The sequence below is a fragment of the Camelus ferus genome, chromosome 6 (assembly GCF_009834535.1).
Source record: "Camelus ferus isolate YT-003-E chromosome 6, BCGSAC_Cfer_1.0, whole genome shotgun sequence".
In the NCBI taxonomy this organism is placed as follows: Eukaryota; Metazoa; Chordata; class Mammalia; order Artiodactyla; family Camelidae; genus Camelus; species Camelus ferus.
This window is the reverse complement of record NC_045701.1, coordinates 28,811,417-28,828,608: the sequence shown is the minus strand read 5'-3', so window position 1 is coordinate 28,828,608 and position 17,192 is coordinate 28,811,417. Positions and strand designations below refer to the sequence as shown.

Sequence of the window (17,192 nt, the reverse complement as noted above, 5' to 3'; positions counted from 1 at the left end):
ATTCCTTTCCTAAAATGAAGAATTCTTTGTTGTTGAGTTTGGATTTTCCTATCTTCAAACATTGTAAACATCTCAAAGACGAGCATATCAAATGTTATAAAATATTTATTGAGTATCTGTTTTTGTTTTCAGGAACTCAGATAGCTGAGAAGCCTGGTGGGAATGGTGGAAAGAGCTTTATTAGTTATAGGTGTAATAGTAAGTGTTAGGAGCCAGGAGGTCGTGGTGTCCAGCCATTAACTGGCTGGTCCGGCCCTTGAGCATCTCTGGACCTGAGGTTCTTTATTCTATAAAGCGGCGGTTACACTGAGTGATGTCTGGTGTTCTGGCTTTTGAGAGCTGTGGCTGTTTTGTCTTAAATGCATTCTGAGGTGGTCTTCCCTCTTAAGGAATTTCAGCTTTTTTCTAGATTTCCTTACTTCTGTTTGGCTCAGTTCCAACAATAACATGTGCTTGTTGTTTACAAAGGAAAATGCAACTGGGAAATGTATTATGCAGAAAGGAAAAGTCTCCTTCAATCCTGCCCTCTGAGAGAGAGTCATCCTTAAAATAGGTATATAATAATCTCGACTTATTTCTATGCATGTGTAGTATTTTTGTGATATATACGCAGGTGTATGTGTATAACAGTATGTGCATATATGTGTGTGTGTGTGTGTATATCTTATTTATGCTGTACTAAAACTTGATCTTTTCATGTAACTGTAGAGATAATGGGCATCTTTTTTAAATTAAGGTATAATTGACATATAACATTAGTTTCAGGTGTACAATATAATGAGTCAGTATTTATATATATTGCAAAATGATTGCCACAGTAAGTCTGGTTAATATCCATCACCATACATAGTTAAAATATTTTTTCTTGCAATGAGAACTTTTAAGATCTATTCTCTTAGCAACCTGCAGTTATGCAATACCATATTATTAACTATAGTCACCATGCTGTACATTGCATAAACTACTGTTTGTTTGTTTTTTTAACTGGTGGGACTGGGGATTGAACCCAGGACCTCATGCATGCTGAGCACATGCTCTACACTGAGCTATACCCACCCTCCTAAACTACTGTGTTTTTACAATGACCTCATAGAATATCACTAACTGAATTTTGGAGGCACACCAAATATGCATTTTGGCCAAAATATCAAGCATTAAATCATATTCGGCTGAAGCTAAAGCTAAATATCACTGTCATAGAATGGACGTGTTGGAATACATGAAAAAAAATCTGAAATTTCAGCAGAACTGTTCCAGTGTTACTATATAAGTGTTTGGTAGCCAGATTTATTTTGACATTATACAGACATTCTAATTTCTCACCCCTGCCTGCTGTTAGGTTGTTCCTGCCACCACTACACTGTGCTCCATGTTTGTGATACTGGACAGATGGTAGCTTGGCTGGGGTAGGGAGGGGAGCACCATGCTGGCGGGCTGGTTCTGCCAGAACAGAATACTATTGAGGGCAGTGGTACCTAAGCTTGTTGTCCTCTGTGTTAGTAACTAGATAAAGACTAGGGTAATGGGTCAGGTGAAGCCTTATCTCCTCATGAACCCTAAGACTTGGAGATTTGTTTGATGATCATGAGTTTCATTGAAGGAATCCCCAGCACTGAAGCATCGTGCACTGCTTGAAACGTTCTATTTGCAGAAGCATACTCAAGATCATGTACCTCACTTTCTAACATTTTTGCTGCTTCACACAATTAGTTGATTGAGAAAATCCGTCATTAATTCTGGCTCCAGAAATATGGCAGTAGAGCAATGTTGATGACTTTCAAGATACAACAGAATTGTTTCAGTTATCAGCTGTGTCTCAGCTTTCATGGCGCACACACCATCTTTAGCACTGTTGCTGGAATAGAATGACATAAGACTTTTTATCATGTAGGAAAAATGTGAGCTCTCAAGGTACATCAGTTTCATTTAAATCCCCTCCCTCCACCCTTTTTTTTTTTTTTTTTAGCAGATTCTAGTGAATAAATTACTTCCTAATAAACAATCATTGGACTTAGCAGGCCGGCCTCTTTGGTAGTCCTGTCTGCAAAGTGGGATATTATGGGATTTCTGTTACCATTGTTCAAGCAGCCTACATAACAGACACTAGCTGCTCCTCCGTCTTGTTTGAGGATATTGTACAAGTACCCAGTGAGGTAGTTCCACAGCCTCTTAGACATCATGAAATCAGTCTTCGGCTAAAGGAGGAGGAGGAAGAAAGCGCTAGGCTCCTTTAATGATTTCTGGTTCTGTTCATTACACTGCGCTCTACTTACTTTCTGAACACACAGCTGGTGAGTGTGACCAAAACTTCGAACACCTATGACTCCAAAGGCACTCACGCTTCACCATGTTTGTTCCATTGTCAACAATAGTTGGCCGTCCCTGTTCCTTCCTGGTTTCCATTCTACACTTCTTCATATTAGTGTAAGAGACCAGGACCTCTCTCAGCAAGCAAATAAAGCAGGAGCAGGGTTGAATGCATTGTTTTTTTTTTTTTTTTTTAAGTTGAAGTACAATCAGTTACAATGTGTCAATTTCTGATGTACAGCACAATGTCCCAGTCACGCATATACATACGTATATTCATTTTCATATTCTTTTTCATTAAAGGTTATTACAAGATATTGAATATAGTTCCCTGTGCTACAGAGAAGAAACTTTTTAAAAATCTAGTTTTATATACAGTGGCTAACATTTGCAAGTCTCAAGCTCCCAAATTTATCCCTTCCCACCTCCTTTCTGGTAACCATAAGATCGTTTACTATGTCTGTGAGTCTGTTCGAATGTATTGTTAATGTACCGTCCTGCCTTAAAGAAGGTCTCCACTTGTTTCTGCACGTCCCACTGTTTGATGTACAGGATGTAGGAGCAGCCCGTTGCCTAATACCCCCATTGTTTTTGTACACATCTCCACATAACTCAAGAAGAATTTGGTAACGTTTTCCAGAAGTACTCTTGATTCTAGGATTCATAATCTTGACAAGTCTGGAGCTTGGCATTCTTTAATAGTTATTTAACCAGCTTTTTTTCCCCCAAACTAGCCTCTCTATGCTTTATTTATTAAGATTCAAAAATTGTCTTCTTGTGGAGTTTCATTTTTGTAAACAAAACGTGTTCAAAGTATCTTACTTTTCTCAAACATTTTTTTCTTTTCTTTGTGTTTTTATGTGTATATTTTGTATGAGTGAAAAATTACCTCATGAGTGTCACTGTCATTTTTATAGGTTTCCTGTTTTTGAGTTGTTTATATTGCAAAATCACAAAATGCGTGACTGGTAACTCCAGCGTGTTAACCTTTGTGGAATTTTTTCCCCTATTGTCTCTTATTTTTTATTTGTTTGTTTTCTCCTCTCTCTTGGTTTTCTGTTATTTTGGTCTTATCTCCTGATATACCTGATGGCTTTTAATGAATTTTGGGCACTGTGTATAAAATATGCTAGAGATAATTCTAGGCTATTGATGTCATTTTCCCCCCAAAAGAATTTATCTTTCGCTTCTTGTAGTCAGAATCAGAAATTGAGCTGATTCACTGCTTTGCCTCGTGCTTTGGGAGGCTGGCCTGTTCCTCATTCTGAGATGTGGTTATCAGGGGCCTCACCCCTGGACCCTGAACTCCAGTTTTTGTCCACCCAGTGCCATAGGACTAGCAGAAACTCTTCTGCAGCTTCACAGCCTCCTGGTTGTTAATTTATGCTCAGTTTTTTAGTCTCTCGGGCATCACCTTGGAAACTAACAAATGCCTTAGAGGGAAAAGCAGTTCTAAACGTTAGACTTACCTCCCTGTGCTTCTGTTCTCTCTAGGACCTTTGTCCCTCACTTCCTTGCTGCCTCGGTACCTCTCTAATGTCTTCAGATAGATTTTTGTGTGTCTGTCCCAGTGTTCCTACTTGTTTCCAGCAAAGAGAATTGCTTTGCAACAAGCTCTTTAGCCACTGTTGGAATCTTACCTGTATTTGAAGTTGAATATTTGGATATCAAAAATAAATACATATAGCATGCCTCAGGGCATCACTGTTATCTTGTGCTGATTACATATTATAAGATGTGTGCAATCATAGGATCATTTATAATGTAGAAGTTCAGGCATGCCAAAAATAACACTATTGAATAAGGCATTGTTTGACCAAGTTTTGTTTTATTTTGGTTTTGGTTTTTGTTTTGAAAAGACTAAGTTTTAAAAATCTACCAGATTGATTTTTAATTTATTCATTATTTATTTCACATTATATTAACTGCTTGCATTTTTTATTCTCTCCCCTTTTCCTGTTTACCACCTAGGTGCTTTGTTCTGATTAATTTGCAAAAGCTCTTCTTTTGTAAGAGAGAGGCTCTTTGCCTATATGTGCTGCAAATGTTTATCATTAGCAAATATGGTTTCTTGGACTATTACATTTTCGGGTTTTTAGGGGCTTTTTTGTAGCCTTTCTATAGTCCTTTTAAAATATTAATATTGCACAGATATTTATAAGGGAAGTACCCCCATCTAATCACAGTATGTACATGTACACATACACTTACATCCACAGGCACAGACAAGACCTTATAAATATTATTCAGCTCCTTTCTATCATAATTTTGAGGGATCACATTAATTTGGCACAAAGGGTAGTGATTTTTCCCTTTCTCATGATAAAGAGTGATGTTCTTGGTCTTTTTTACCTTGAATTTGATCTTGTCCAGTGTTAAGGTGTGATCTATGTGTTTTGTAAATGCCGGGGGTATGGTGTGGGTTCTGATTTTATCTTTCTCTTTAATTGGAATTCTTCACTTCTTTTTCCTCTCTTTTAAGTTAGAAATAAAGAATAGATTCTCTGGTTAAGTAACCTGAGAGGTGTCAGAGGAGGAGGAAGTGGGCCTGTCCCTGAGTCTTGAAGTATAAATAGGATATGAATGAGGAGAAGAGTGCAGGTTTTCTAGACCAGGGGAAAGATTAAAAAAGAAATGAGGATAGGATGGAAAATGAGGTATGTGTAGGATGTGAACAAAGGGCTGACTGAAAGTCTGAAGAAATAGGAAGTAAATGTGGGTTAATGAGGCGGGACCACGTTTTGGAGACTCCTGAAAGCGAGGTGGAGAAATAATTCTTCATTTCTAAATTAGCTGTTCTTAATACAAATAACCAGATAAGTGCACATTCACAAAATAAGCCCTGTGTCAAAGCTTGCTGGACAGCGTCATCTGTCCTGCTGGTTTATCGTGATTCCTTTTCCTTTGTTCCAAGAGCTCAGAGCAGTGCCCCGTGATTCACGTGAACTAATCTCATGCATGTTCTTCGAGTTTGATTTTGCATTTGACATTCTAACCAGGTGGCTTTTGGAGAGATGATTGAGGTTGGTAACCCCACCTCAGAGAGAGATGGTGAGTCTGTCATGTCGTGGGTCTGTCGAGAACTGCTTTCCTTTAGTTTTGTTCTTCTCCTTCCTTCTCTGTTGTGTCCCCTGCCCCAGACCATAAATAGAAGTTCCCTTGCATACACTGAGCAGATGAGAGGCAAAGATGCCAAGCGTGGGTAGCTGGCCACGTCTGCAGACCTGGGCTGTCTAGATGTTTCTCAGGGAGCTTGTAGGACAGTGGCCCGCTGAGAGCTGGATGAAACAGCACGGTCACCAGCTGTATTGTCGGGTGTGCCCTGCGCCCGGCGTGCCGTGTGAGGATGCGCAAGCCAGGACCTTCTCTCGGATGCTGCCACTGTGTTCCGGGTGATCAGTGCTTCAGAAATGGCATTTTTACTCCCAAAGGGGAGATTTAGAGAGCTGAGTGTTTGCCTTGACTGTGGCATAAAATGGTATGTGTGTTTTTTTTTTTTTCTATTCCCAGGGGACTCCTTCTCGCAGTTCCGGTTTGCTGAGGAGAAGGAGTGGGATGGTGACGTTTCATGTCCCAAACAGGTAAGGTGAGGGTCTGCCGTCGGTGGGGGCTGGCGCCTCCTCTGCACTCTCACAGTGTTGTTGAGACGGCGTCGCCCCACAGAAACGAGGCAGCTCCTTCACGTTCAGTTTTGTCTCTGACCTAAATTGCTCAGAAAATTCCCAGGGAGCTTAGATCATGCAGGTCCTGGGTGCGATACCGGCCGTCTGTGTGAACCACGCACGCAGCCGCGGGTGCAGGGCCGGGCGTGCGTAGCCATGATTTTGAGTGGATGATTTTGCCATCTGGCCTTCTTTTCCGTTTCTCTGAAAACTCTCCTTAGGGTTGAACATTCGTTTTTTTTTTCCCTCCCACACTGTTTTTGGTGTTAGGTAGGAACACCATAGCTTCTTCATTTTAAATAACTTTTTCTATAAGTAGGAGAGTAAAGCTATAAAATAAGAGCAAATATCACAGAAGTCTTTCAGTGAATCCTTAAATCCCACATGCTTTATTTGCCTTGTGTTCCTAATGTATTTTCTTCCCAAGGAGTTTTGATGATTCTCCAAGGAGGATTTCACTGATTCTTTCCATGTGAGAGACAACAGGTATCCTTGCCCTTTTAAGATGCACAGAGGATGACTGGTGGCTTGTCATGCACTCCCTGACTCGGGGGCTAGAGTGTACTGTCCGGTGCAGGGGCCAGGCAGCCTGCCCACAGGAGGCTGAGCAGCAGATCTGACGGGGTGGGGTGCGGCACCCCCCTCCCCAGCCTGCTGTCAGCTCAGGATACACACAGTAGGTGGCTCGCACCCCCCAGGCAGGCTGGTCTTACAGTGAGTGGTTTGGGATGGACCCTGACTTATCATAAAGACAGAGGGGAGGGAAGTAACTTGTAAAATGACTGTCTGCCACTTTACAAAGAGTATGTATTACAATGCAGAGAAAGTTGGGAATTAAAAATATCTCTTTGCTGGAGTCCGCGTAGTCACATCCCTGAGTACAGCTTGGAATTGTAGGTCAAGGTGAAAACAGATGAACAGAGATCGTCGAGGAACTCAGTGAAAGCCAAACATCTCCCATTTCACTCCTTGGAACCGCGTTGGCTATCAGAACATTTCAGTTGTCCTGAGGGTTTCAAATGATTCTGAGGTTCTTCATTCATCAAGACACTGAGCCCTTGTTCTTTATGAGACCTTTTATTAGACGCAGCTTATTCAGAGATGAACGAGACAGAGACCGTGCTCGTCGATCGCCCCAGGCCCCTTACACACACACGGCCCCTTACCGTAGCACAGTGGCTGACACGTAGTGGGTGATCGGTAACTATTTACATGATAGATGAAAAAGAATGCAGCCTAAAATAGTGGTATAATAAACGAATGAACATAATACTGCGGGAGAAAGCTACTTTGAGCTGGAAGTGATGGAGAATAGGACCTTGGGGAGAAGACCATTGAATGGGCCTTGGTGGATGATTGTGGTTCTGATGGACCACCGGGAGAACGAGATGGTCCTGGAGGAACAGGAGAACGATGAGATCTCAAAGACCAGGCTGTGCTCAGAGCTGGGAGTGGTGCTGGCGTGTAGTTGGAGTGTGGTGTTCTCAGAAGAGGAGGCTTCAAGGGTAGGTCTGGGCCTCTTAGTACCAGCAGTTTGGTCTTTCTTTTTTCTGGGAGCAGTTTTGCATGTGGGTTAGAACATAGACTTGGGAGACACAAACCTGAGTGTAAATCCCAGTTGCATGACCTGGGCAACATTCTTTCCTTCTCCTGTTTTCTCATCTGTAAAATGGACCTAGTAATAAAATAGAACTCAGAGTTGTAATGAGGATCAAATTAGATTCTAAATAAAAGGCCTTCCGTGCAGTTCCTGACACGCAGGGAACACTCAGAGTTAGCTCTTATTACTACTCTTATTTGTTAACAAAAGTTTTGTTTAGCAAGAAATGGGCAATGGAAGTGGTTAGGTTTGACCCCGGCAGTATTGGGAGGGAGGGGTTGAAGAGGTAAGAGGTTGGAGGCAGGGGAACCAGGTAGGCGAGGGTATTATGCTGGACGAATGGGAAGGGGCGAGGGCCTGACAGTGTGGGGCACGGAGAGGGGAAGATGGTTCACTGACCAGTGGGACTTCAGCTGGGGACGAGGTAGATTGTGTCACGGGCCAGATATGAGACATGAGGACAAGAAAGACTTGCAGTGGTGCTAAGCTTTCCAGCCTGGTGACTGGGTGAGTGGTGGTGAGTGATGGAGTGAAAGAAGGCAAGCTTGGTTGTGAGTATTTTGCTCTTAAGTTTTCAGTAGGACGCAGCTAAGACTGAATTCATCATTTTGCTATAAGAACTGTTTGTGTCCCACTTAACTCCTCACTGGGTTCTCTTTCTTTTTGCTTCCTTGAGAGAGAAAAAGGATAAGAATTTAAAATTATATATGTTTGTTCCTCATGCACTCCTCTGTCAGTCGCCAGTGCAACCAGCGACAAGACAATGAAGAGTTTGACAGTGGGTCGTGGCGGAGGTCCTCAAAGGGGGCACCGTGGCTGTGACTTGCTTTCACACCTTTGTGGCTCATGGGCGGGGTGAAGGGGACGCGGCCTGGCAGTGAGGGTCCCTGCTTCCGCCATGGTGACCCCCCTAGCACAGGGGAGTGGGGTTTTCAGATCTGTCCTTTGGACAATGTAGGGGCATGCAGGGAAGAAATAGGTGGGCGGAGAACTTCTTAGGGTGAAAAACATATCTATTATTATTTTAAATCACTTGAAGCTTTTTTATTTTTCATTCCATTTTTTGTTTTTGTGGATGTAGTGACATTTACTCAGTAGAGCTCCCTCGAGCAGCTGCCGAGGGCTGGGTGATGTGCGGTGGTTCCTGAACACCTGGCTTCTCGAGGCCCAGACTCCCAGGCCCACCCCCAGAGAGGCCGGTTCGGAGTGATGCTGGGAACCTGGGTCACGGAGCGCTGCCCAACCTCCTCCAGGGAGCTGCTTCATTTGGGCACCTGTGCTTAAAGTGGACCCGTGGTCCCCGAGTCCCAAATGCATGTCGGCAGTGAGAACCGTAGCTCCCGAGGAAGGTGGAATGGTCTGATTAAAGCTGTAAGTGGGGTTCCTAGCAGGTTCTTTTCTCACCCAGCGGTGTGCCTTTGCACAGATGCTGAGACTCAGAGCCCGACTGGGTTCCTGGACAGAGAGGAACCTTCAGGATTATGGATTCTCACCACCCAGACCGAGTTCTGTGCACACTAATGACAGAGGTGGGCTGGCGGGCTTGTTCTCACAGTCAAGCCTGCAGGAGAGGGGGCGCTGGGGTGTCCCCGCTCCGAGGCCAGGCTGAGTGCTCCAGGGGTACAGTGACCATCAGGGTTGGCCAGGTGGCTGTGGGGACGGGGCTCCCCAGGCAAAGATGACCCACCAGTTATTTTAAAACATGTAGTAAAAAACCTAATTTATGGTGGTTATTCCAATTACACCTGTCTTTCACTCTTTACTATTATAAGCAATTCATTTCAGCTCGCTTTATATCTCAGGCCCTCAGCTTTAGCCCTTTAGGGGACAAGCTGGTGACAGAAAAGGGGATGTCTTCTTACACAGTGGCATTTGATGGTAGGTTCTAGGCTCTGGGACTCCTGTAAGGGGTTAAGGAGAAATCACTGTGCTGGGCTGAAGTGTCTGGAGGGCCTCCTGGAGGCGGTGCCCTGTCAGCTGGGCCTTGGGTGGTGGGTGGAAGTTAGGAACGTGGGGAGGGGGGACACTGCAGTAGCTGGAGGTCCGTCGTTCAGGGCTCGGCACACAAGCACAGCCCGACCAGTCCCCGGGTCTCGCAGACTTTCCATTATTCACGATTTACCTGTAGTCGTGTTGCACAGGATGCAAAAGGGGCAGAGGAAGTTTGGGCCCTTCTGGCCAGGCCATATCATGCCTCAGGGTCCTTCTCTAGAGAGCGGAGAGAGCAGCCATGAGTGGCTGGCGGGCATGGAGGAGGGAGGGTCCCCGCTCTTCCATACACGTGTGTGTATGCGTGTGACCTTGCAGACACCTTGGCCGTGGGAAGGGTGAGATGTCGTTTGTCATGTGGTGACTTACCCATGTGCCGAGCGTTCAGGATCACACCTCTCTAGTGGTTTGAGAGGGTCTCTCCAAACTTGGAAACAAAGGCTGGCCTGACCTTGATCACGCACAGGATGTGCCGAGTGCAGGACTGAGGAGAGACCTGCACAGGGACTGAATTCCCCGTGTTCTTATTGGGGCTTTATTAGCCTCCGTCTTGTCCCCTAACTACTGTCTCTGTTTTTAGATGTCAGTTCCTTTCTTCCAGTTGCTGACCTAAGAGCTAGCGGTCTCCGGGAGATTTCAGCAGGGTGGTTGGGAAGCTCCGTGGCTTCACGGAGCCCTGTGGCTCCTGTCGTGGGGCTCGGGGGTTAGAGCCGGTCTGGATTTAGTGTTGGGGCTCCCCTTGAGCCCACCAGGACTGACGCCCCGACTCCAGTCACTATCAACCCATCTACCCAAGACATCTTTACAGTGGAATGGAGATGAGGTGACCCTGGATTTTCTTCTCATTTGAAGTCAGTGATTGTCACGTAAGACGCGGTTCTGCCTGGGCCCGTGACAGTCCCTAGACGGGGTGGTTGGTGGTGTCTGCCTCTAACGTGAGGTCATTGTAACCACCTTTTAGGTTTTTTCTTCTCTTGGGTGGCCAGGGCACCTAGAAGCCCCTGTTAGGGGTCATGTTACAATCTGGAATGTTTTCTCAAATACAGTCAGTTTGGGAGGTCATTTCTGGACAGGACTTTGCTTCTGTGAACGGGAAGGGAGTCAGAGGGAGCGTGGAGCGTACAGTGTTGGCCTCACGCAGAGCGCTGCCGGCCGGAGGGTACGTTTCCACGCTCTGCTTGCTGGTTGGAAGAGAGACGTGTACCTCACGGGCTCCTTGGGCTGTGCCGGTCAGCCCATCCCACCGCCCGGACAGCTCCTCCCTGCTCTCCTGGAGGTCTGCCATCTGAATTTGTAAGACAACGTCCAGTGAGATTTCACTAAATGCTTTGAATTTTCTAGTAATTCCAAGAAACCTGTAGTTTCCAGGGTTCCACGCAGTCTTGATGTGGGACGATCACGACCCTGCTGCTGCTCTGACAACCTATGGCTCCAGGGGCTGGTTTTGGTCGGGTTTATTTTAATGCAGAGATGATAGAAATTACAACCATAGCATGTGTGATTTATGAGCTGATGCCTCCCAGCTAAAAAGTGATGGATGATTTATTTACAGTTACTTCCTATCACCTTGTGTGCTTTTATTCCTGAAAGACCGTACGCAATCCTCTTGATCAATCCGTCTTTCTGTTTTTTTAATATAGAATCCAGCATTCTACGTGGACTGTGAGTCACTGGCGCGAGCCCTTCAAGAGCTGCCTCTCTCGCTCCGACTCAACATTGCTGCTGAATTGGTTCAGGTAAGACCCTGACGGCATCTTGAAGCTGGTGTGGGCTATAGCAGGAGAGGAAAGGGGGGAAGGTGTGCCCCTGCAGGGTGTCTCAGACCCCTTTCTGTGTGCCGGGCTCCGTGCTGGGCCCTGGGGTGACAGGGGTGGACAGACAGATGTGGTTCCTGCCCTCACGCAGCGTAACCCATTGGGAAAGTTGGGTATTAATCAAATTATCAAGTTGTGCTAAGTCCTGTGAAGGTGATTTCAGTGGGCTAGAAGAATGTGTAATAGTGAACCCAGTCTACTGTGGCGTGATTATGAATGGCTTTCCTGAAGAAGGGACAGACAGGCTGAGATCCAAAGTAGAAGAGCTTCTGAGCTGGGATTTAAGGAAGAGTGGCCCAATCAGACCGGCATTAGCAGACCGGCATTAGCCAGTAGTGATGACAGAAGCAGAGAACACTCTGACTGCAGAACGCAGAGCGGGCTGTATGCGGGTGGCTGTGTTTATAGGTAGGTCGGCAAGTGGACGTCCGTGCAAGAGTAGATGAGGGGAGGCAAATTCGGACGCGACTGCACAGTCCAGGTGAGTAATACCACAGCCTGGACCAGAGTAATGATGGCAGAGAACTGGACTTTACGAAGAGGCACTGCACAACTAAAATTAACAGGACTTAGTGAGATACTGGAAATGGAGAGGGAGCTGCAAAGACATCTTCTAGGTTTTCCAACCTGTGCGACTCCGTGGTAGCTAGTGTCAGGGTGAGGTTTGGACATTACGGGTTTGTGTTTGAGATAGCAAAGTGAAAGTATCAATTGGGTATAGACATTTATAGTTGAGAATTAAGGGCTGGAAATACAAATTTGGGGAGGTATCAGTGTAAGACGGCTAAGAGGGAGGGGGGGCCCAAGGGCTATATCATAAGGAACTTTGAAATTTAATTGTGGCTTGATTGGATTTTTTAAAAAAGTGAAACTATGGGCAGTACTAATTTTAAATAGAATCCCAGCAACTAAAATGACCAATTTTGTTTTGCTACTGAACGTGATGCTCCAGTTGAGCAAAGTCATGAATTAGTTACCCTGCCAATGGTGTTTCCATGGCAAGCACTCATCTTCAAATTTAGGGCAGCACGCAGAATTCAGGGCTGGAGGACACTTAGGAGTGGAGCGGAGGAGTAGGATGTCATTTGCCTCTGTTGGGGAATCACCCTGGGGCTTAAGAATATTTGGGGGTGTTTGGGACTGTCTTTGTGATTGGGTAAGTCTGATTTTTCCTCTGAGTGTCCAGAGATGGTCGAAGTTCTGACACGCCTGGTTTGCTCTCACACAGTGAGCAGTGGTTAACAGAACACTTCAGGGAAACACTGAGATGAGGTGATGGGGGCCCCAGCACTCAGGAGAGAAACGGGAAATGTGAGCCTTTGAAAGTGATGGATGTCGGCAGTGGCAGGCCTTAGAGGAAAGATACAAAACAACTGCAGTAACTTTAAAAACCTGGTTAAATAGTTTTAAACCCCCCACCCCCACCCCCAGTGATGTGGAGCAGTTAGTCTCAACTGTTTTTGCTCCTTAGAATCACTAGGGGAGTTAACAAAAAATACCAGACAGCGAATCCAGACCAACTGAATTAATGATTCCAGGATTAGAACAGGGAACCGCATCCCAGCTTTGCCCTGCCCGCTCACTGAGAATGCTGGACGAATATTCTAAGTTTGTGTGTAAAGTCATACTGTCCTGAAAGTCCTAAGGAGTCACTAGCAAACTGGATCTGCTCAGGATGCTTAAATGTACAAGTGAGGGGGCGATGCCTCCAACAGTGGCTGAACCTCCTCCTGGCCCCGCCCACGCTGATGCCAGGCTAGTCACCCCAGGTCTGCCCCAGAACCGTGGTTCTCGGCCTTCCTCTACATCAGTCACCTGGGGAGTGTAACTTTACTAAATTATAACATGCGGAAGAGCGCACACACGAGTCTTTATAACCATGGAATCAGCACCAAGATCCAGGATCAGAGTACTGCCAACACCCAGGACACCCCCCCCCCCCCCCCCCCCCCCCCGCCGAGGCACTGCCTCCCCGAAACCACCATCCTGACCTCTCGTACTAAAGATGGGTGCTGCCTGTTTTTGGACTTCTTACACGTCATCGAATAGAATGTTTTCTTTTGGGTCTGGCAGTTTTTCCTCAACTAATGTTAGTGACAGTCGTTCTCTTTTCTCCTGGGTGAATCTGTCCCTTCACCTTGCTATTCCTGCATTTTGGTCCAGTGAACAGATCTGAGGTGCTGATTACTTCTTGGTGCCTCTACAGCTGTCTGGCTCGTTGCAGGCTTAGGTACACACTCACATAGCCCCATGGGGCCGTCTGTTCTCCAGCTGGTGACAGGAACGCCCAGCCCTCTTGATGTCAGCTCTGAGCCAGTTAGCACATAGCTGAGGGGGGCCCAGTGGGGGGCGCAGCCTCCCCGTTGTGTTTCCGTGAGGTCTCCCACATTTACCCCCCTAATGGAGACACTTCGTGAACTTCCTGTCTGAGCTGAGTTTCCCAGTCCACCCAGTCTGATGGCTTCCTTAGCTTTCGTTTTTGCTTGAGCAAGTATGGTAGGACTCTTGTTTTTAACTCAACTGTGCTTCTCTTTCAGACCGCCCTGCCTTTAGAGCTTCCTCAGGTGAAACCAAAGAGAAATGATGATGGCAAGGGACTAGGGAAGCAGTTAAAGGGGCCCTTGGGGCCTGGAGGAAAGGGGTCCCTCTCTGAGCTGAAATCCGCCGCTGCTGGCTGTGCCACCTACCCGGGTAAAGGTCACCCAGGACCCGGCCCTTCCCAGGGTCCGCAGAACCCTGCTACCCTGCTGCTGTCGGCAGTGGACCATTTGGAAGAAGAGCTGGATCTGCTGCTTAATTTAGATGCGCCTGTAAAAGAGGGAGGTGACCTCTCATCAGACCAGACAGCTCAGGACCTGGGATCCGAGAAAGATGGGGAAGCAGCCCAAGAAGAAAAAGGTAGGGCTTTCGTTTTCTTCCCACTCCCTCTTCCTGCCGCTGGTGTTTCTGTGCGGACATCCCCACCGGCCTCACATCCCTGCACATCTCCATCAGTGTCGGGCATCGATCTGGCCTCGTCCACTGACATCTATTTCTGTGCACACATCTCCGCTTCCCTCTGAGCTGACCTTTCTGACAACACTGCTCTCGCTCAATAAACCGGCCTTCCATACTGCCTGCCTGCAGTATTAAACCTGGGCTGCAGATTGAACTCGTGCCATAAACAGGCATTTAGATCCTCTCGGCCTCAGCTGTACAGCCGCAGACCTTTCAATCGACAGTCTGAACAGGCCGGTTGAGCGAGACTCTCTGCGTGCTTCTTGCTTGCTGTTTGGATCTTACTTTTGCAGGAGGACACTTCTGCACCTGTGTGTGTTCTGCGAGATGGTGGCCCACGTGACATGGAGAGGCGAACAACCGCCTTGTCCATTCGCCACATTCACTCTTAGTGGCTCTGCAGGATTGCTACGATAGTAAAAAGAAAACTCAGCTATTGATCCTTAAAAAAAAAAAACCCAAAAAACTAGTGAACTGGGAAATTCAGCATCCAAATAAATAGAAGAGCAAATCTCAACCCCATTTATTAGTTTGTTTAGATATTATTAGATCTTCTAGGGAGTAGAATAACAAGAGCATTTCCCCTTACTGTGAGCAATATCAGGGCTGATTTATGCCATGGAGCAAACCCCAGGGAAGCTCTACCCCTCAACTGGGGGGCTAACGTGAAGGTGTTCACACTGCTTTCATTTTCTCAGATCCTGCAAGAGCATCCGTGTTGGAGGAAAAGAACGTGGAGTCGAAGCAACCAAGTATATCAAAAAGTGTTACCGAGGAAGAGCTTGAAGACTGGCTGGACAGCATGATTTCCTAATAACAAAAGAAAAACAGACAGAAAAAGTACCTGAAGCCAACTTGGGCTGCCTTGTGCAGGAGGGCCCCAGGCTGTCCAAGAACAGCTGGCTGCCACGCACGCCCCGAGCCAGTGTGTCCGTCATGCTTAGTGCGGTAACGCCTACCTCTGTTCAGCAGCATCCAACAGAATACATTTAAGAGGCTCATTGTATTTGTTCTCTGGCTTAGTAATTGGGTAGATTTCTTAAGGGCGGGAGATGTTAAGGCCCTTGTTTCTTCCTCTCACTGTGCGATAAAGAGCAGGTGCGCTCATAAAGAGAAGCGTCCCAAGCAACCAGGCATGCATTTGGCCAAAATAAACAAATGCTGGTCTGCGGATTGCTTTTCCTTTCTTGTGCAGGGAACCTTTAGGCTATTTGTCATGTGCCCCTTTTCCCAGCAGTCACAGTGTGGTTGTAAATCCTCCAGAAGGTGGTGCATTACAAGAGGCCAAACCAACGGATGGGTGCGTATTACTTTATTGCAGTGGGCGCTTCATTTTATTTAAAGAGAGTCACCTAAACACAGCAGCTCCACTACTTTACAGGGGACCAGAAAGCATTACTCAATTCGGCGTAAGATTGAGATTTTCCTGGATGGTTCAGTACAGTATTTTTCTTCTAATAACAGCAGTTGACAAGCTGTTACTGGAAAAAAAAAAAGTATATGAATAACCTTCAAGTGCCGTTTCATAAAGTAAGACAGAAGATCAACACAACTAATTAATGGAACTGTCCATCTCGAACATAAACATAAAAACTTGCATAGCTACCTCTAAAGAGGTTTTAAGGCACTTAATCGATATTTCAGTGTCGACAAAGTGGTGGCTTTTCTTTCTTTTTTTTTTTTTTTCTACTTTAACTGCTTAAAGCTTTTCAAGCTGATTCTGGATACATTCACGAGCAAGTACCATGGGAGAAATGAGACTGCAGTTAAAATGATTTTTTTTTTGTAGCTCAGACCACCTGAGTCACTAGTGGGAGACTGTCATGTGACATTCAAGACGTCAGACCCTCCAGCCCTGCCCTCAGTGATGCCATCCCAGCAAACTCATTCAAACCGGAAGGCATTCAACGAGAGCATCCTTGGTGCTTTGTCACTTTAACGTTTTTGACAACCACAGGTTATCTCCCACCATGGACGTCCGTTAGGCACAAAAAGCCAAGTCAATTCCCAAACTTCAGCTTTGTAACACACACACTTTCTTGTCGGGGGGGGGGGGGGCATTTAGGAAACGTCCCTGTTCAAAGATGTTGCAGGACTGTAAGAGAAGGCTTTTATTTCACTAGGAGTTGGCCGTCCAGTATTTCACTAGGAGTTGGCCGTCCAGAACGGCGGCGGCTTCTCTCATGCGCGTTTATCCAAGCTGATCTTCGTACTGTTTCCGGAAGCAGTCGCCAGCCGGGAAGAAATCCCAGCACCTTTCCTGGTACATCTTCCAGACGTAAGATTCCTGAAATAATGGGAACAAAGTGGGCGTCTTTTTAAACCATAGGAAGGTAAACCCCAGTTTATGTCTTCCTTTAGGAATACTGACATGGGTTTACATGAGGCCTGACGGACACGTTCTTTCTTGCTCTATTCCCAGGCTCTTTTGGGGGCAAAAACTCACTTTTCCTCTCTCCTGGCACCCCGACCCCAAAACCAACCAACCCACCCACCCACAGTGAAACCAACTCAATGATCGCCACTAAAGATACTTAAATAGGCTGAGGCCATGTCTTCTGGTAGAAGCAGCAGATCCACTTAGAAGCCTGGAGAGCCCAGGCCGGACCTGGACCCACTTCCTCTTTCAGGCGCCTGAGCCGTGAAGTGTTCCTACAGATCCAGCGATGTCTGCGTTCTTGGTCACCTCCCTTTTTCCTCCCCTGTTCTCGATCCTTATGTTGCTCTTCCATACTTAGTCACAGACTCCCTTTGACACACACTCTCACTCACACTGTCACACCCCCACCTCCGTGTCCCCGGCGTCACCCACACCTGGGGCCG

At 46.2% G+C, this 17,192-nt stretch overlaps 2 protein-coding genes across 13 annotated transcripts in view; one reads left to right on the top strand and one right to left on the bottom strand.

Annotated features, from left to right (window-relative positions):
• The window catches only part of AVEN (apoptosis and caspase activation inhibitor), a 153,257-nt gene extending 137,719 nt beyond the window's left edge, over positions 1 to 15,538 (top strand). The window contains exons 3-6 of the mRNA XM_032481588.1: positions 5,818 to 5,888; positions 11,199 to 11,294; positions 13,910 to 14,270; positions 15,068 to 15,538. Of these exons, the coding sequence (XP_032337479.1) occupies positions 5,818 to 5,888; positions 11,199 to 11,294; positions 13,910 to 14,270; positions 15,068 to 15,183 (644 nt within the window). The 3' untranslated portion in view covers positions 15,184 to 15,538. The remainder of the gene's footprint in view (positions 1 to 5,817; positions 5,889 to 11,198; positions 11,295 to 13,909; positions 14,271 to 15,067) is intronic.
• Positions 15,539 to 16,040: 502 nt separating this feature from the next.
• The window catches only part of RYR3 (ryanodine receptor 3), a 499,181-nt gene continuing 498,029 nt past the window's right edge, over positions 16,041 to 17,192 (bottom strand). For all 12 annotated transcript variants that reach the window (XM_032481566.1, XM_032481567.1, XM_032481577.1 and 9 more), the window contains one exon: positions 16,041 to 16,656. In XM_032481566.1, the coding sequence (XP_032337457.1) occupies positions 16,561 to 16,656 (96 nt within the window). In that variant the 3' untranslated portion in view covers positions 16,041 to 16,560. The remainder of the gene's footprint in view (positions 16,657 to 17,192) is intronic.